The sequence below is a fragment of the Benincasa hispida genome, chromosome 10 (assembly GCF_009727055.1).
Source record: "Benincasa hispida cultivar B227 chromosome 10, ASM972705v1, whole genome shotgun sequence".
NCBI classification, from domain to species: Eukaryota; Viridiplantae; Streptophyta; class Magnoliopsida; order Cucurbitales; family Cucurbitaceae; genus Benincasa; species Benincasa hispida.
The window spans coordinates 33,696,311-33,717,104 of NC_052358.1; the positions used below are offsets into that span (position 1 = coordinate 33,696,311).

At 30.5% G+C, this 20,794-nt stretch overlaps 1 protein-coding gene and 1 long non-coding RNA gene across 2 annotated transcripts; both read right to left on the reverse strand.

Annotated features, from left to right (window-relative positions):
• Window positions 1–7,241: 7,241 nt before the first annotated feature.
• LOC120087903 lies at window positions 7,242–8,976 on the reverse strand. The gene is made up of 2 exons (XR_005484721.1): window positions 8,770–8,976; window positions 7,242–7,815 (listed from the first exon to the last, which is right to left on the reverse strand). It is a non-coding gene; the product is annotated as an uncharacterized LOC120087903 (long non-coding RNA).
• A 6,530-nt stretch (window positions 8,977–15,506) lies between these two features.
• On the reverse strand, window positions 15,507–20,108 carry LOC120087587 (arogenate dehydratase/prephenate dehydratase 1, chloroplastic-like). The gene is made up of 11 exons (XM_039044404.1): window positions 19,687–20,108; window positions 18,886–18,953; window positions 18,712–18,804; window positions 18,352–18,552; window positions 17,862–17,942; window positions 17,674–17,769; window positions 17,477–17,554; window positions 17,291–17,380; window positions 17,117–17,184; window positions 16,894–16,975; window positions 15,507–15,980 (listed from the first exon to the last, which is right to left on the reverse strand). Exons 1-11 carry the CDS (start codon window positions 19,940–19,942, stop codon window positions 15,924–15,926), a joined length of 1,170 nt encoding a protein of 389 aa, XP_038900332.1. The 5' UTR covers window positions 19,943–20,108; the 3' UTR covers window positions 15,507–15,923.
• Window positions 20,109–20,794: the final 686 nt, after the last annotated feature.

Here is a 20,794-nt window from a genome sequence, read left to right on the forward strand (position 1 = left end):
GAGCGCGAAAATCCATGTTTATGAGTTAAAGAGTGGGGTCCACCAAACGGTGCGTTTCATGTTCATTCCGAGAAGACGCTTAAAACTTCCCCAACAAGTTATCGTATTAGTAGTAAATGTTTGTGTGCTTATTTTACATTGGCGGCCGACCATTCCGACGTGACTTACATCACGTGAGATATCTGATGTTGGAATAATTTCTCTAGTTCAGAAACACTTGTTAAATTACAAATTACACCCTCCACATTATGTCGAATACAACTTTCAATTTTCCCAATGGAAAGGGTGTTAAAAAAAACTCAATTTCAATGATAAAATTCTATTTGGACGGTTTGGTAGCCCGACTCGAGTTGTGTTGAGTGAGTACAACAAGTTGTACCCGTATTTTTTGTTCGGATAAAAATAAAACGATAGGTTTAATAATCATCAATTTATCACTCTCGCTCTCGTTTGTTTTTCATGTATTTTCATTACTCTCCCAATTTATAGTTAATCTCTCTCATACATCTCTTCACATGTGCTCTTCTTCTCTCATCGTCTCTCTTCTCTCGTTATATAGTTCGCCTTTTTCATCTTCTCTTTTTTTTACTTTGTTTGGCTTGTACGGGTTTTATTTTCCTTTTCTTCCTCGACTCCTCTTTTCTCTTTTTTTATTTTCCTTTTATGGTTGTACAATTTCTGTAATCCACAATTTTAAAGTTTTTTGGAATTTATGTCCTAGGTTTGGATCTGTATGTTCTCATTTTGGTTTCCTCATGATCAGTTACAAATCTTGTATTCTAATTGTTATGTTTATACATCTTAATCAGTCTGCCATTTTTTAACTAATCGATTGATTTTTTTTTTGCTTCCATTTAAATTGATTTTAGTATTCTTTTCTTCCTATTTTATACATTGAAATTGAACTTCAGTTTTACAAAATTTTCATATGATAATTTTAATTTTTTAGAGTTGGAATTTTGCCAAGAAAGAGATATACACAATCTTGAGGTCTCTTGTATAAAAATTTTATAGAGAATTTGTTATGTTATGCAAATGGAAAAGAATTGGAAGTTCTTTTGTTTTTGTCTTAGAAAAGTTTGGAAAATATGTGTATTGTTGAAAATTAAAATCAACACTAGCAAAAAAAAGACAAAGACAAAATCAATTTAATTTAGAAAAACTACACCAGATATTTCAACTCAACTCAACTATGCACTCCAAAACATAGACTTTCTGATTCAACTATGAAAATAAGGGCCTCCATTCGAAAAATTTGTGAAAAATGTCGCCTGATTTGTAGGCGAAGACAAATTATGGTAATTTGTTCCAATCCGAGACATAAATAAAGACAAGGATAATCTTTATTAAAAAAAAAAAAAAAAAAAAAAAAAAAAAAAAAACCCTAAAGGCCACCCACAATATACACATAAAAATAAAATTAAAGGATCCGTTTTGACATGAAATGGATATATCCATATATCTCTGACTTAGATTTATGAGATGATAAAATATGGCAAAAACCTCAGTATCCAAACATAGATAATAATTAACAACTCAACACCACTATGCAACCCAAACACAAATAATTTAACTCTCCAACTAATTTAACTTCTCACCCCAAACACAGACAATTTAACTTTTTAAATAATTTAACTCCCCAGACAATAATTACTAACTCAACTCAACTCTGTACTTTTATTGCACGTCAAACGCCCCCTTAATGTATGCACATTAATGGAGAAAGTCGTCTTCCACTATCTAACTCCAAACTTCACAACTCAATTTAGTGTCTCAAACATTTCCTTAGTATCAAGTCATTCATGAATTTCAAAAAATATTCAATAAGTCATTGGACTATTATATACAAATTGAAATATTAGACATACAATTAAAAGTTTGATTAACTTATAAAAAATGCTCATAAACTTTGTACTTTTGTGTAAAAAATATCTTAAACTTTCAAAAATATCATTAAACTTTCAAAAAGTGTCAAAGAATGCCCTTGTCATTAGTTTTGGATGGAATTTTCAAAGTTTAATGAATTGAAAACAAAATTAAAATTTTAATATCTATTAGATATTTTTAAAAAATTAAAAAAAAAATGGAAGACTAAACTTGCAATTTAATCTAATCGAATCAAATGTTATCCATCTACAAACTATTCAATTCCGATAAATTATATTCTAAACTGATGTACATCGTAGTTTTTACCTTAAATGTGGGAAAAAATAAATGTTAGGCCAAAAATAGCACCTTACGTCTATTTTAGGTAGCCAAACACTAAACTCCAATGTGATGAAATTTAGCCTATGAAACTCTAAATCGACATTAATTTCACCCTTGTGGGATTCAGACACAAGACTCTAGAACACCACCATGTTTCCACTACCTCACTTACCACTCAACCAATGATGGTTTTTATTATTTTAAGTGAATAAGGTTATACATATATTTTATCTCAATCAATAACATGACTTTGATATTAATTATTAGGGATAACGATTCTCTCCATATCTCCACGTTACAAGTTATTGTGATTTTTATTTTTAGTTTTAGAGAGATGGTTGATCCTTAATCATATACCTATGGTATTTTTCTTATTGGACCAATACGAGAATTAGCAAGTAAAAATAAAAAGATAAAAAGGAAAAGAAGGAAGAAAATAATAGAAATAATAACGTAATTTAAAGAAACAAAATACTTAAAACGAAACTATACTAAAAAAACACTTAAATGAAACAAATAGTTTTCTTATGCAAATCACTTTTATTTTGAACCTAATGTTGAGGCTAGGATTAACTCTTACAATGATATGAAATCCCTATCGAATTAGAATTAGAAACCCTTTCGAATGAAAAAACCCTAATTCTCAATGACTAAAACCTTCCAACCAATATGATTTCAATCCTAAGGATTAGGTTAAACACAAATTACTTTAAGATCAAATATCTTTGACAAAAAACAAGTTTCCTAGTCCAAGATTCAAACACTCCACAAGAAGGATGATCAATTCCACTTGAATGTTCTTGCATGCAACTCAAATGAATTACAAATTCAAGAAGCTCTCTTAAAAAACAAGCAAAAAGCTAAAATTCAATTCATCATAATTTAATTAAAGCAACCTAATAGCAAAGTTTAAATAGCCTCCCAATAAAAACCCTAATACAACATAAAAAGACTAAATTACCCCTATTTAAATGTCATAAAAAGGATGAAATTGAAAAATGCTAAAAATACATCAAAATTATTAAATAAAATATAAATAACAATTTGATGTTTGAGCGGTTCATATCATCCTCTCCTTCTGTTGAATGATTCATCCTCGAATCCAAGTTAAAGACTTGTAAAGCAGTTTTGAAGTCATGGGAAGAAGATGATGTCAATTTCTTAGCATTCCTCTTAGATAGTCTCCCTCGTAAAGCATCCTTGTAATCATGAGATGTCAAAGGTTGACGTTGTCTTGGATTTCATCTAGTTTGGAAAGAACATTGATCCTTCCAACCCTTATTCTAATTGTGACCATCAAAAGTGTTAGGGTTGATGCCCTAAATCTTATGGGTCCTGTAGTTTGTAATTGTAATGTACAAACGATTTATTACTTAATATAATCTAAGATATTTTATTCGACATTTAGTAGCATTAACCCATAAACTGATAAACTATCATCCAATTTTATCTTCTCTAGCTTAAATATATATGTAAAGACATACAAGTGGATCATGTTTAAGTGATAACCTAAATGATTTGTAGTAGATGGACAAGATTGGATACTTTATCCTAGTAACAATATGAATACGACCCGCTTTGTAGATGTTATAATTGTTGTAAAGTGGTACAAATGATCTGATCCTGATCATTCATGTGGAGATATGTGAGCGGGGGTGTTTTATGCAAAAGGGTTTGTATAAAATCGGACCATGAAATGAATAGTCTCATTATATAACACCTTTAATAATAAAGACTTACATTTCACCAACATGACCATAGGTGACATGACATGAACCCTGATTGAGTTGTGAACTCCTGCCTATGAAGGCAGTAATTTGATTTGTATGGGTGAGAGTGGTCAAATCGTTGACTCAATAAGCCTACTATTTTGGGGATTCATTTTATTAGGAAACTGGGAACACAGCTACACAAGACAGAATTCACTCATTCCTTAATGACGGGATACGTAGATAAATTGTTCCTTTAAGGACTGATTCCGAGGCTTGAACAATGTGGCGTCACGCCCTCTCTTGGCCCGAGAGGGGTTTGGTCATAGCTGGACTTGACTTATTGTTCATTAGAGGGATCAGTGGTACTTAAGGAGTTAGATGTAATTACAGGGGTAAAATGGTAATTTAGACCCAGTTGTACTTGCAAACAATTTGTGAAGAGTCATCGTACTATTGACTGGTTATATCTAATGTAATTACAGGGGAAAATGGTAAAGGAGTTTAATTAATTATTCAAGTACCATTGGAGCTTCAATCTACAAGTCCATAAGGTCCTTTTGTAGCTTAACGGGGATTATTAAGAATTAATTTTGGATCAATTTAAATTGTTCAAATTAATTGAGGAAATTAGTTATATGTGACATAATTAAATTAAATTAATTATATGTGATATAATTAATATAATGTATTTTATACATTATGATATAAAGTTTATTATGAGAGAAAGTAAAAATTTGAATTTGATTAAAATACTAATTATATGGATAAGATTCATATAATTAAATTTAGTATAAATATAATTTATATTAAATATCATGCATTATTGAGAGAAATAAAACTATATGTTATATTGTATTTGATACGATATTAAAACTATAGATTATATGTTATATTTGATATAATATATAGTTTAATGTATATTATATGATAAGATGGTTATCATATATATATATTTCTTAAATTATTTTAAAATTTTATATTAATTTTTAAAATTAATATGGGAGGGAGTAACTCCCTCCCCCTGTTTTCTCTTGAGTGGAATAATACGTGTGGTAGTGTGAGGTAGTTTTTCTAGGAGATCTTCATCTTCTTCACAGAAGATTTTTTACAAAAGACATAGAGAAAATTCTTGTGGTGGTGACCATTGTGGTTTCTTGTTCGCGATAGTTCGTGAAGAAGAGGGATTACGTGAATAACGGTCCTTCAAGGGTAAGCACTTTCTAACCCTATCATTTCTCTGATTTATTTCTAAAACATGCTGTAATTTTTTGTATTATGCCTAAATTATTGTTCTGTAATTTTCCAATTCTGTGTAAAATTAAAATTGGAACGATCCCACTTCCGCAATCGAACTTCACCGTTCCTTAAAAAATAACTAGGCACAATCATTGAACTTTGCTTCATAGTCAAAGCTTTAACATCATGCAAAACCTCAAAGAATAAACTAGGCAAACTTGTTGAAAGTTTGCTAGTCAGAAAATGAACACTTTTGTTAACCTCACAAATTTCTAAACTCTCATTTTTGGCTTTTCTCTCATTTTTGTCTATAGATTGAGTATTACTCACATGCTTTTCTTCAACATATATTTCTATTGCTTTTGTCTCAGTCTCATGCCTTTTGTTTTCCAACTCACACACATCAAGTTTTACTTCTCTTGGAAGTAATGATATAACAATAGGATCAAAAGTTACTTTGGACTCCAATGGACTAGCAATGTTAGCACAAAGTATGCTCGTTTCAAATTCACTACCATTTATTTTCTCTACTCCACTACCACTGGTACATGTCTCTCTAGAAATAAGTGGTTCAACAACAGTTCCAAAATTACAGTCATGTGAGTCCTTGCAATCTAATGACTTACTAGACAAAACATCATGATCATGCATTGATACAACATTATTAAGTTTCTCTTTACTATTTCCTACCTTATCAAAATACTCAGATATAGTAGATAAACTAACTTTTTCCACTAACTTGTTGGTATTAGTAGTAGATGTAGAGTTAATGTATCTTTAAGATCTCCTTTGGAATTGTCTTTCTATCTTAATGTCAACGTGTACCATTTCTTCCAAATCCTCACAAGGTCGAATTTCTTCAAGATCGGCAAGCATCTCAACAATCTCTTCATCAAGTCCATTATAGAATCGATCTATGGTAGCTTCCCCATCCTCATATATAGTCATCTCCCCAAGTAATTGCAACATCTCTTCATAGTACCTTTCCACATTTTTGCTCATTTATTTCAAAGTTTGCAATTTGTGGAAAGATTTAGGTACAAAATAATTCCTCATAAGAACCTTGATTTCTTTCCATGAGGGTATTGCATGATTTTCGCTCATTCCCCTTTTCGACAATAAATGATTCCACCATATTGGTGCATAAGACAAAATAAATTTTACCTTTCTTTTTTCACTAAAGTGGTGGTGATCAAATACAACATCAATTTCTTCATCCCAATGAAGATACTCATGCAATTCTTCAAAACCCGTCCTTGTGTATATATGACTTACAAAATTCAGGTTCTTATAATTCATGAAAAATTTAATTGACCTACCTGTTTCTTTTTCTTTCTCGATTTTTTTCTAATTTCTTTTTTTGATTTTCTCCCATTTCAAACAATTTTATCTTATTTTTTCTTCAATTCCAATCAATTGCCCTCACACATACCCAATTTGAAGAATTTCTTTCTTCAACACTTCTCAATTTTGGCAGCCGTAATTTTTTTTTTTTTTTTTTTTTTTTTTTTTACATTTCCTAATTTTCTCCAATTTCAAACAATTTTGTCTTCTTTCTTCCGGTTTAAAAATCTGTCGCCCCCTGGATTTCCTTTTTTTTTTTTTCCTTTCAATTTTGTAGCCTCATGTTTTTTTTTCCCAACGAGATTCAACATAGAAATAAACAAGAAGCGAAATCTACCAATGTAATTATTAAAGTCATCATTATCCGATCGCACACCTAGGCTTTGATACCAAATAATATGAAAACCTTAGTTATTGAAAACTAAGAACCCAAATGTTAAACCCCTAATATCAAATTATAAAATCCTCAAATCAATATGATTTCAAACTAAGGATTAGGTTAAACACATATCATCTTGTGATTAAATATCTTAGACAAAGAATAAGTTCCCTAATCCAAGATTTGAACACTCCCGAACAAGGATGATCAATTCCACTTAAATGTTCTTGGCATGCAACTCAAATGAATTGTAAATTCAAAAAACTCGCTTGCACAAAGCTAAAACTCAATTCATTGTAACTTGATTAAAACAACCTAATAGCAAGGTTTAAATAGCCTCCAATAAAAATCCTAATACAATATAAAAAGATCATATTATCCCTAATTAAATGTCATAAAAAGGTTAAAATTGAAAAATGCTAAAATTACATCAAAATTATTAAATAAAATATAAATAACAATTTGATGTTTGAGCGGTTCATATCAAGGAGACTACAACAGACGCTTTATTGAAAAACCATATGACGAAAATAAAAACATCGTCAGCCAAAGGACAGAAAAAATGTTAAGCATTTGAAGTTTCAATAGGGGGAACTCTTCCAAGAACAACAAAATGTTCTCTCTGCTCTGCTATTCAATCACATTCCTGCAGAAGAGCGACCGGACCGAGCGAATAGCTGCCGTTGGACTTGCTCTCCCGGGTCATCGACGGCATGACAAGGCCACAATAGCTGAACTCAAGAGCAACATAAATGGGAAAGCAGTCAAATGGCTACAAGAGATGCTGCAAATTCCAAGTCCAAAAGTGCGATTTCTGTTCATCTTAAAAAAAGCCTAAAGAAAGTTGTTGGTCTCATGAGATGTGAATATTGGCAAATCATTCTTGACTATCTTTCTCCGGATAAGAAAGCAATGCCTCATGCTGAGTTGCTTTACCTGCATCCATGAACAATAATTAGCCAATGTACAAGCAATTATTTGGACTCCATACTCCATACATATAACAATGATGTAATTGAAAGAAACCATGTTGATTTCTGAAGTTTGGTTCTTATTTGTCCTAATCCTTAAATTTTGAACAAAAAATTGTTAGTATACTTTGACAGAAATCTCCTACATGAATAGAAGAAAAACAAGAAGACAAAACCAGATGATCAAACACCAAATGGTACAAAATTTCAAGCAGCAATGAACCAAATAAGGGCCCATTTGAATTGATTTTCTAAATGTTTTAAAACACTTTTTTCTCATTATTTGGGCATTTGGCTCATGGGATAAACTCAACACAAAAAAGCAGAGTTTTATAAGGATTTTTATAGGAAAATGACTCAAACAAAGCCAACTATTTGGTTTGAAAAGTCCACAGAGAAAGTTCAATTTAACATCCATGAATTATCCCCAAATTGGCAAATCTAAAGCATATCTGAAGGCAACTATTGTAATTTTATTTTTTTCAAAAAAAAAAAAAAAATTGAAAGCCCTTCTGAAAGTAAAGACAATTACATGAAAATGGGCTCCATTTTATTGGAATGGAAAGCAATGGTCTTAAATTAAGCAAACAAAAGACTTGAAAATTTTATAAATCCAAAGGAAATGACCTTTCTTTTGATCACAATCACAAATCTCACCAATCTACAAACAGAGAGAGACCACTCCACAACAAGACTTAATTCCATACACTTCAATTTCCAGCTTTCAATTTTAGAAACTAAAAAAAGGAAAAACTAGATGCAAATCAAACAATTGATCTAGGGTTTTCAGGATTCAAATAAAATGTCATAGAAATCGTCATAGGCACAAACGTTTTCTAGAGATACGTTGATTTTACTTTATAGAACAGAAAAAAAAAAAAGGAAAAGAAAAAGAATGTAAAGGGAAGATAGGAAATACCCCATTGCGGCAAGAAGGAAGAAGAAGAAGAAATGAGGAGTGATTTTTTTTTTCTGTGTTTTATGAAATATTTTTGTGGAGGGGGTGTAAATAAAGAGGGGACGGAGTCGGAGGTTCAGTGAACCTGGTCGTGCTCTGTGACTGTACGGCCTCAATGGCGTACGTCCGATGGGAATGTTTGTTGGGAGCTGCCTTCACGTGCCGGTGTTTTCTCAATCTGTTTTTCTTTTTTCTTTTTTTTTTCCTTTTTCTTTTATAAAAAGAATCCTATTTCCATCCCTCTTCTCCTTAACTTTTTAAAGAGTAATTACAAATATAGCCATCAGACTTAGAGTATTTGTAGATATAACATATCTGTAAAAGAATTCATAGATATAACAAAATTTAGATTTTATTTTCAATATTTGTGAGAGACCATATCGTTAGTAAAAGTCTATCCGCAATTGATCATACCACTAGTTAGAGCATATTAGTTATTGAGTCTATAATTGATTGGATTCTTTTATATTTGCAATTCTTTAAAAATATTGCTATAAAATTAATTATTATCTCTAAAATCACTATATGATGCAATTATCTTTTTTTAATTTTAGTTCATATACTTTCAATAAAGTTTAAATTAAATCGATGAAATAATAATAATATGCAAGCAAGAAAATATAACATTGTGAAAATTTTTCCAAAACTTATAGCGAAAATGTTAATGGATAACTTCTTTTTAAAAAAGAAAAAATCAACAATAAACCTGTAATGGAAATTAAGTTTAAAATTTGCTAAAGTACATGGATTGAATTACATATTTGAATGTATAGAGTTTGAAATTAAATCAATTTCAAAGTATAGGGACCAAAATAGTAATTTATTTTTTTTTATTTCTTTTTTAAGTTTCGATTCCGATGATGTCTTCCAAGTTATACTTTAAAGTTGGTTTCTTGAATTGGAGATGAGCAACGTGGATGGTTGTTAAAATTTTGGTTAAAGTTATAGATTCTACTTTCTAGTGTCTTTGGAGTTGGTATCTTTCTCATATTTGTTGGTCAAATCTATAATGTTTGTTACAATTAAAAGGGTAATCGAGGACGATCTTTATCTTTTCATTTAACCCTTACATTTTTTTATAATACTTATACTCTTGGTTTTGTTTACATTATCTTAAACTATTTTAGTTTGAGAAGTAAATAGTAAATATTATAGGAAATAATAAAAAAAAATTATGAATGTAAAATGATAAATATCAATGGAAGTTTTGAAATAGTATTAACTATAGTTAATTGGGGATTACGAAATTATATTTTCTATAGCAAAATGTGGTTATTATACTAGTCCTGCCCCTAAACACTAACACACCCATAGTGTTTACAAATGAATAGGTGCATGGAAAAAAAAGAAAAAAAACTTCCCAAAGCAGCTCCAAGTTAAAAACAACACAATTCCTCCAAATAAAAGTAACACAACTCCTCCAACTAAAAACAATACAACTCTTCCATTGTATGATGTGATCTCTACCTATCAAAAAATAAATAAGTTGATAATCTCATTGTCAATTTTCATGTTAACGAGATGCCACAAAAAGTTCCTATCATCAAATAAACCTTTCAAAAAATTGTGAGATTAAAAAATTTTGTTCTTCAGAATGAAAACATTAAAGAAAATCAAAATGAGGCTTTGTAAATATAGAAAGAGATTATCGAATGATTGCATGCTTTGAATTTTTTTTTAAGTGAAAGGATTAAAAATGTGAAAATGAAAAAAAAAAAAAAAAAGAATTAAGATAGATTTTAAATTTGAATTGGATTAGATTTAATGTTTTACTACCTCATACATATTTCAATCCAACCACAATTTCTTATATTCCACTAGAACGACAAAGAAGAGAAGAAAAACAAATCTACAAATATAGAAAGAGATTATCGAATGATTGTTGCAAAGTTTTGTGGTAAAATTTACTTCAAATGATAATCAAAAGTGAAAAGCATAATCAATTCTGGACAATTAGCATGTTCGATAGTTAAAAGTTTATTTTGTTTTGTTGGAAGATGTTCATATAAATGATTTTTAGGACAATCTTCGGTAAAAAAAAAAACAAAAAAATAGTTTAATCTTTTTTTAATTTGAAAATCCCAATAAACTATTTTTTCCTCTTTTTTCATAATCTATTTTATTATATATATTCTCCTTTTATTATATTTTTTTTTATGAATGTTTATTTTGTTTAATATATTTTTTTTAATTAAAGACTTATTTAATTCTTTGAAAAATGTCAAGGAATGTAATTCTTATATAAAATGCTTATTTATTTATTTTTTTCTTCAACTCATTAGAATAAATCACACAATAATTACTAATGAGGTAAGATATCTCATTATGTCATTTTTATTTATAAAAATTAATATATAAATTTTAGTTTAATTACATTATCTATATGTATTTTCATTAAGCTCATCATTTTTTTCATTTTGTTCTCTTTTTCCTTACTTCAAAATTTAATGTTAAATATTTATAATTTGAACAGAAAAAAACGTATATTCATTCAAATTTTGTATTTTACTATACAATTTACATTAGAGAGATTTTCAACTACATCTAACACATTTCATATTTGTTTTATAAACAACTTGTGTTTTTTTTTTATACAATTTGTAGGGTGAGAGAATTGACCCTATGAGCTCGAGACGGATAGACAAACTTTATGTCATTAAGTATTCGAATTTCACCTTTTTCTTTCTTTGTTTTGTAAAATTATGTTAAATATTTACTATTTCAAATAAATGTAAAATAATCCATCGAGTATTCAAATTTTATTCCAAAAATTTATGTTCTACAAATTTTTGATCACGTGCATCACACACTTTTTATCGGTATGTATGTGTATATATATACATACAAAAGGGATGTATATATATATACACAAAAGGGGACAATGTTGAAGAATCTTTTATTTTCTCTTTTGCCCTTACCTTTTTAATAAAATTGTTTTTTTTCCTTAATCAGTATCAATAGATTGCGACAATTCAAGTGGAGATGATTATATGTTGAACTGGTGCATTCTTTCACTTTATGAATAGATGCATGTATAATTAAAAAAAAAAAAAAAAAAACACGTATCATCTATATTTCACATATCAAACTGATGCATAGGTGAGAAAAAAATATAGATAATTAAAGATTTTTTTTTGACAAAAATACTAAAAAAATGGATAAAAGTAAGAGATATTAAAGAAAAGTCTAGACGGATGAACAAATTATACTAATTTGTTTTTGTTATGACAGCAAACCTTATTTATATTCCATATTACTTTTGGGTAAATTTGAAATTTAGGATGTTTATAGTTATAGCATAAATAATGTAATATATGAGTTCGATTTTGTTTTTCTTATTATATTGTAGTTTTAAAAAAGAAATCATTTTGTGTATTTTATATATCTTATATCATGTATTTGCATTGAAGGTTTTTCTTTAGACAAATAAAAACTATTTTAAAACTTAGAATTTCCACATTTTCACGTGCAATACACATGTCCATTACTAATTATAAAAAAGATGGAAAGTCCATTGACGCGCATGAAATAGGAATTAAACCTAAAGCAACTTGGTCCTAACATTTTTGGAGCTGAAGATCGAATTGTATTATTTAAGTGCTTATTACTTGTCAAAAATCCTACTTTTACAATTACAATTCTCCATCTACCCATCATCACCTTTATGACTTTCCCATGCATATGTCATGCCGAAGCCTTTGACATCGGTTCAAGAGAAGAAAGACAAAAACAAATAAGATTTTAAGCCAAACCTCGAAAAAATATACCTTCCATTCTCTTGACTTTGATGATTAAAATATTTTATAGCAACATGGTGATTAGCCCATCTCGCACTACTTGAAGTATCAATTCGTTGATAGGTCTGAAAGAGAACATTGTTCGAGGAGAAATGATACCCATTGGTATCGAATTCAAATAATTAGCACATTAGCCACACCACACTTTCCCTTGTCTAGATGTCCCGCAATCCAACACTATGTACATCACATACATAATACATAAAGAACAATACTATAACACAACCTTGAAAAGGTGTTTAGGGTAAGGACTACGCTAAGACTATAATAATCACATCTTGCTATAGTACATATTATTCTGTAATCCCCAATTAGCTATAGTCAACGCTATTTTGAAACTCCCATTTGCTACAGTATTTATTTACTATTTGCTACAATTTTTACTATTTTATATTTATCAATTTTTTTTTATTTGCCAGAGTGTTTACTATTTACTATTTAAACTAAAATAGTTTACACCTCAAACACAAAATATTATGACCCAAACTAAAATAATTTACAACCCAAACACAAACTTTTATAACCTAATTATAATAACCTATGACTATAATAACAATTCCTTGTCCCAAACAACCTCGAAAAGTTTAATCTACCCATGTTGAAATTTTTTAAAAACAATTCTCGAAAAATATTGCTATTAAATTCATGAAAAAAAAATTATATCTACTAACTACTTAAGTGAACAAGACTAAATACAAATGAAAAGTAAATTTGGAGTTAGGTTTAATGGAAAAAACATGGACATAAAATTGGATGCAGTCCAAAAATCAGTGACTTGCCATAATTTTTAAAATGTGATCTTAGGTAAACAGGCCGTCTNAGTGGTAGAGCGCGTGGCTTTTAACCACGTGGTCGTGGGTTCGATCCCCACAGACGGCGAAAAGGTGATATATTGCTTTCCTCGGAGAAAAAACGTCATAGTAAATGAATATTTAATTTTTTCTTTGCAATTTTTTTTTAATAAATAACTAAAAATATTGATTTTGTAGGAAAATTAATGTGAATACCTTGATTTTCAAACACAAAATAACGATTTAATATTTTGAATTGACTTATATTTCTAAGACCAAAGAATATTTAAAACAAGTTGTTCAACATTTTTGGGAAATGCTAAAAATTAGCATCTTCAACTTTTTATCTTTCAAAACTATCACACATTTTAAAAATTTGTTAAACTAGTTTTTCATGGTAGTGAGATCAACCACTGGGATTTAGTTAAAAAATTCACATTTTATAAGGTATTGATTGTTTTGGCCTTTTGGGCCTTTCTCGGGACATCTAGATTAAACACCGAGATTCTAGTATTTTTTCAAATATTAGATAATCTATTTAAATCTTATACTAAATCTTATATATTTTCAAATTTCTCCAAATTTGGTTATCTTTATCGAATATTATATTCAATTCTTACAAAATTTTAGGCCCATTTCTGTTTCCACTATTATATGAATTTCTAAATTTCCCAATTAGATTTTTTTAGATGGATAATTGTATTTTGATTTTTAAATTTTGTAAAAAAAAATGTAAGATATGGAAAATATATAAAATCTCGGTATTCATATCGAGATTTTATATATTTTCCATATTTTATCTTTTTTTTTTGTGAAAATTTTAATCTTTCCAAAAATTTAAAAATCAAAATCAATCCCTTGAGATTCATCTAAAAAAATCATTTGAATAATTTAAATTGATTTGAAAATTAGAAATTGGGCTGAAGATTTAAAAAATTACATAAGATTTTGATATAATATTTGATAAAGATAATCGAATTTAGTAAATATTTGAAAATATATAAGATTTGGTATAAAATTTAAGAAAATCACATAATATTTTGAAAAAATTATTCGAATCTCGGTGTAATCTCTCCAAGATGTACCGAGAAAGGTCCAAAAGGATAAAAGAATCGATAAATTAGAAAAGGCTAATTTTTTTTAACTAAATCTTGGAGATCTTACAACCAAAAAAAATTATTTGAACGAGTTTTAAAAAAAGTACTAATTTTGTAAGATGAAAAACTTAACAATGTTATTTTTGACAATTTTCCAACATTTTTCGTCTGGTCCTTTAGCAAAAAAAGGACGTGTAAAATTTTCACTATTTCAAATAGCTTTTACATTGATCTTTCTGAGCATTATTCAACAGCTTTTCATAAATTATACAAAATTTAGACCCTAAATCCTACGAAACCAGATGGTTTCATGTAGAAAATTTCAGCACACAGAAACTGACTAAGGAGATGTAGAAAGAAAGATTGAAGGTATTAGACATAATTGCTCCAACTTAAAGTTCGAAGATGAATAATGATCATTGAGTCGAGATTCATTATGATTCCAAAAGTCACTATCATAAATAAGTGGTAAGTTCATATTTTTCTTTAGTAAGAGAGTCCATTTGAATCACAAGACAACTTAAATAATTTAATTTTCTTCTTTTTTTTTTTTTTTTGGTATACTGTACAGATTTTATTATTTAATCTTCAACAAAACAAAAAGCATTTAATATAATTTTGACACATTTTTCTCATTTTTGGTTTGGAAAAATCCAAGAGAGCTGAGTAATTGGAGACCAAATAATTTAAGATTTTAATATAAGATCAATTGTCTTTTAATAATGTATTAAACCACCCATAAACAAAAAATGTTAATGAGGTAGGATGTAATCAATTTGATCTTTTCTAACATAGTATTAACAGTAAATTTTATATATGAACAAATTATAAATACATGATGACAAAAGATGAGTATATATACTATAGTATCTAATGTGAAAACTGAATCACATATCAAGATACTAAAATACGCATGGCTCAACTAACATAGTGCTAGCTCGAAGTCAGAATTAAAAAAAAAAATCACATGTCAAAATGAAAACTATAAAAAGTATATTATCGAAGATTAAACCTAGCACACGAATCAGGTAAATATGATATATACTCTTTATACCCCACATAGTCAAACTAAAGAAGATTACAAGTTTGGCACATAAACTATTTGGACTTGAAATTTCATAAATACAAATTAATTAAAACTGTGAGACAATGACATACTTTGGAAAAATACAAAGGATAAAGACCCACCAAAGCAGAAATATTACTCGGGGTAGACCTTAAGACTACATATAATACTTTGAGTATGTTGTTACTATTATTAACATTCTTATTATTTGACGGACACTATGGTCACATTACATCTAGTAGGTTGGAGGAAGTTACCATTTTGACCTCCAATTGAAGATGCCAATTTTGGAACATGACCTAACCACTCTGCCTGGCAATGGTCTGAAATTGAAGAACATAGATGCTCCGAATGCAGCTGCTAACTAGCTAGCTATGTCGATGGGATAGCAACCAAGTACCCGAAGAAATGTTGCATGTTCCTACAAGAAAAGGAACACAAGAATTTTCATTACAGGACTTGGAAGTAGTGGACATCACACATTGATTATGTTATGTGTGAATGCAACACTAGTATGCTTTATATGACATGTTTGACAAATATGATTTAGTTGAATGCTAACCTTGTACTGTTTTATGTGTACTGATATGTAAAGTGTTGAGATGTTTGTTATGGTGTTGAAATAATGTTTAAGCTTGCTGTTTCCTTAGATGTTTGTAGTAATTTTGTGATGTTTTAGCATGGTGAGATGTGTTGTGGTAATTAGTATGTTGTTGTTGAGACTGTTTGTAAAAGCATAATGTTAGATGATATGATGTTGAATTTTCCTTCCCCATCAACTTAAGCTTTTTCGGTTAATCGATTATTTAAGATGGTATTAAAGCAGGTAATCCAGGGAGGTCCTATATTCAAACCCCTGCAATGTTATTTCCTTCCCAATTAATATTGATTTTCACGTGTTGGGTCTTCTTCATATGTTAAGCCCACAAGTGAGGAAGAGTGTTAGATGACATGATACTAAATTTATCTTCAACCATCAATTTAAGTTTTTCGGTCAATCAGTGATTTGAGTGTGTAATTATTAGCATAAAGCATGGCCTAGAATATATGTTTTAAGGATGTGTAAGAATATATGATTTAAAGATGTGTATCTGGGTTGTTGTTAGCGTGGCTAGTGAAAAGGGTTCAATGACGAGAAGCCTTGGGTCGGAAAATAAAAATGTTTAATGTTCAAATATGGTATTTTTACCACACTTGTCCTTCATGTATGTGTGGGCTCGGATATTAATTTAATTCATGAAGTCTAGCATGTAAAGAAAAAACACGATTATGCAGATAGGTTAATACTATTCTTATTTACGTTTAAGACATCTTTAACTAATATAACAACAAACCTGCAAAAGCCCCAAGGCATGCTGCGCACGTGGTTCAGCCATAGAAGCTTCAAAATCAATGTAGAACAAGTAGTCAAAGTACCTGCAAACATTAAATGTTAAAAGGATTCATCAATCAAGACCACCAGCCATTTGAGGTAAATTAGCTTTTAACGAAGATCTTAGAATTTTGAGGTCTGCTAATAGTATTCCGCAAGACACAGATGATGATGATGATACATACTTAGCAGTACCCATGTTAGAGTCATCCACTACCCGTACGGGGCGATTTCTCTGCGGTCGACTTTCAATCTAGTCATGCATGTAGAATTCTTATATAAGTTTAATTTTGAGATAAATATCACAATACTTCTAGAGAAAATATTAGATTATCTCGATTGATGATGCAGCAATGTACCTTTGTCAAATTTATCTCTCTTAGAGCAAACAACGCCAAGACTTTGAACAAGACTCCAGGCCCTTCATCCAAAGTAAAAACAATGCTCGTCTGCAACAAACAGAATATTCAACTACAAGTTTATTAAAGCTATGAGTTCAGCAGATATGAGGCACTGTGATCAGCGCGTGTGAGATTGTCACTTACTCTATAGGGTCTATCAGTTCTTGGAATGATTGGTTCCCTTGCAAGTACCAGATAACGGGTCACATTACGTAAATCATCCTTTGTAAAGATAGAAGAAGGAAGTCAAGCACACAATTTTAATTAAGCAAAGCAAGGACCAGGCCATATGGTAAGATGAGACGAGAAGGAAATGAAGATTAGAAAGAGAGAATGTTTACCTGGATTCCTTCTGCAAGTATGTTTAGACCATATAATTCTGCAGTCCGAGCACCGGCAACAACTCCAGCATCCCTGAGATTGTTTGATGCTACGTACTAGATACAAAATCAAGATGTACAAATTGTTTTAGAAAATTAACCTAGTAGGAGAAACTTCATAATAAGAACCGGAACTAACATATAAGAACCTGAGCAGCACCGGCTGTATCATCAACATTTTCTCGGACAACGCCCAACCTATTCAAGGCAGTATCGCTCAAGGCAAGTGCCTGTCCAAACAAACACTCAAGTGTCATTGTGTTTTTTAATGAAGACAGAGACCAAATACCGAATAGAACCAACTAAATTCCCCCAGTGAAGATACTATGGTTAGAAAGGTCTGTACTTTCTACTTCCAAAAAAAATCACTTTATTTTCAAATAATACCCAAAAATTCATGGAGAAGATGCAACGGAGCAAATATTAGGAATAACTTCTTTTGGGGAGGGTGCAAATTGATGTGCTGTTCATGAATATTCTAAGAGCGAATCCAGCTGTAATCCACCAAATTCTGTACAGCCATTTCAACTATTACCTTAACTGGTATGTGAAGTAAACAAATCCTGACCACTTGCAGCCATGAGACCGCAGTTAAAAAAAGAGAAGAGACAAGAATGGAATGGAAGCCAGAAGCTCAACCTGTGGATGGCTAAGAACACGTTTCAACTGTTCTGCTCTCACACCTGGCAGAGCTAGAAGGCACAGATTGGTGGCTAACTGCACTTCACCAACAATATGTAGCCTGTGTCGAAGGAGCAAATCATAGTTGCGATGGATGCTCCCACCTGATGAATTCTCGATTGGAAGAACAGCTTTATCAGCCATCCATAATTCAACAGCCTACGAAGAGGGAAAATCATGACAAAGTATTTGTGGAGGACTTGAGTAGAGCGAATTCATGGCAAGTTGAAACTTGAAACCCATAATGTGGGCAAGAATTTTCTATAATCACATATCATCTTCATAAACAAAACCAGCAAGATGAAATAGGTTATAAACCTTAAATGCATCTTCAAACTCATTACAAGGAACACTTTCGCAATTAGGGTATGCTTTAAGTGCTGCATCCTCACTGTATGAACCTGGCAACCCCTGCATCATTAACTTAAGATGAAAAGGCTGATAAAATTTACTAAATAAATTGGTGGTGAACTAAATGAGTATAAATCCTACCTTAAATGATATTCGAACCTTCCTATCATCATTTGGATAAGCTGATATATTTGACACAGATAATGGTTCTGCAACCATTTATATAAAATAAAAAATGCATTAGATGCAGCAAATATCGCCAAAAATTTAGCAAGTTTAAACTCAAGTATACTGAAGATGTCCATTGTCCATTATATTTAAACAAATTATGATGAAAACATAACAAGTTAAAATGAAAAGACCGATGATAAGGGAGCATACATCGGGAAGACTGGCTTGATGAGACTGACTGTTCCTAAACGTGTGCACTAAAGTTTATTTGCTCTTGAAGAATTGATTTACGAAAATATACTTCCTGTTCTGTTGGTTGACTAATTTATTCATGCCAATGGTTGCATTGTCACACCGATTTTCTAACTGAACTTAGATTAGAACAACATTAAGGACATATTCCCGTAATCACTTTCAAAGAAAAAGTTATCCAAACATGTTTTTCCTCGATTTTGTTTCAAAAACTATTCTGAAAAAATCTCCCAAACAAGTCTTAGACCTCCTGGCCAATCATTTCAACCAAGGTTTCCTCGTTGACCTACATCTAAACTTGCAGCCGAACAACCAGAACCAACATCTTCATCTGAATAGTTTTAAATTTCATTAAAAAAAGAGTCGCATCCATTACAGTTTCAGATAATCATTATATCCAGAGACCAGAAGTATTTCTTAATGTGCATTATGATTGATTCATAAAACACCACAATCTACTCGGAACGTTTTATACAATATCAAACTACCACGTTCATCTTCTCGCAAAACAAAACTTACTAGCCAAGGACGCGACATCCTTATTCAATTTCCGAACAATATTCCCATTAGACTGATCAATAACCGGCTGCAACTCCGTGGTTCGATTCGGCGGCCTCTCAGCTTCAATAGAGCAAGTCATCGAGGAAGCCGGCAATCCTAAAATCCCTCCTCTGAGTTCCAGCTTCAACGAGACGGCAAACGGCAGCGGCTTCGGTATCAAACTCCACAAAGACGAGGCATCCCCCAAGGCCATAGCACTCGCTAAATTCATCATCAAGTTTCAAGTACCGATTAGAACTCAGATTTTGAAGAAGAAGACTTAGCTACGAAGATTAGGTGTTGGAATTGACTTGAATTATTTTGCCTCTTCTCTTCATTTTTCTTCACTTAGCGGAGTTGGGAGAATTTGTTAGAAGTTGAGTAGAAAGCTGTAGGAGAAAGAGACAGAGAAGGCATTTTATAATTTATACACGTGGTGGCCGGTGGCAAGGAAAGGAAATGATCCGGTGCGTTAAAAAAGAGGGAAATGATGTGATGAATTTGCAGCCGTTGATTAATATGACTTTTGGGGGCTTAGCCGTTGACTATTCTTCTTCGCCGTCCTGGAATGGAATGGATGGTTGATATGTCTATTATGTATTTTTTACAAACAAAAATTCGGTTTGACCGATTGAATCAATCCAAATCGATTGAGTTGGTGAGCTCTGACTTTTTAAGTTTGCTTGTTTGTCTCATTTGATTTAAATAAATTAAAAATTTTTGGTAAGTTTATTTCAATGTAAGAATATATTAATATATTTTTATTTTCAAGAGTACACTAAAAGTTTTTTTTTCTTTTTACAATAAATGGAAAAAAGAATTCAACCTTTCAATTAAACTTTATCTCACTTGGGCTATGTTCACCAATTCAACTAATCACATGAGTCTTTACTTGTTATAAAGTTGTTTAAAAAAATATTTTTGGCTAAATAATGTATTAAAAAAATACTACATAATTTTATACTTTATTTCAAAAAATACTTCTAAACTTTAAAAAGTTTCAATAATATCTTTAAACTTTCTAAAAGAGATAACATATATCATTACCATTAGTTTTAGTTTGAAATCATTACTACTTTGTTTCAAA

Coding starts and splice junctions, on each gene's coding strand:
- LOC120087587 (XM_039044404.1), bottom strand. CDS start 19,942: ATGATGAATTTAGCGAGTGCTATGGCCTTGGGGGATGCCTCGTCTTTG. Junction 18,805..18,885: donor AGGTTCGAATATCATTTAAG/GTAGGATTTATA, acceptor TTAATGATGCAG/GGGTTGCCAGGTTCATACAG. Junction 17,185..17,290: donor GAGAGATAAATTTGACAAAG/GTACATTGCTGC, acceptor ATGCATGACTAG/ATTGAAAGTCGACCGCAGAG.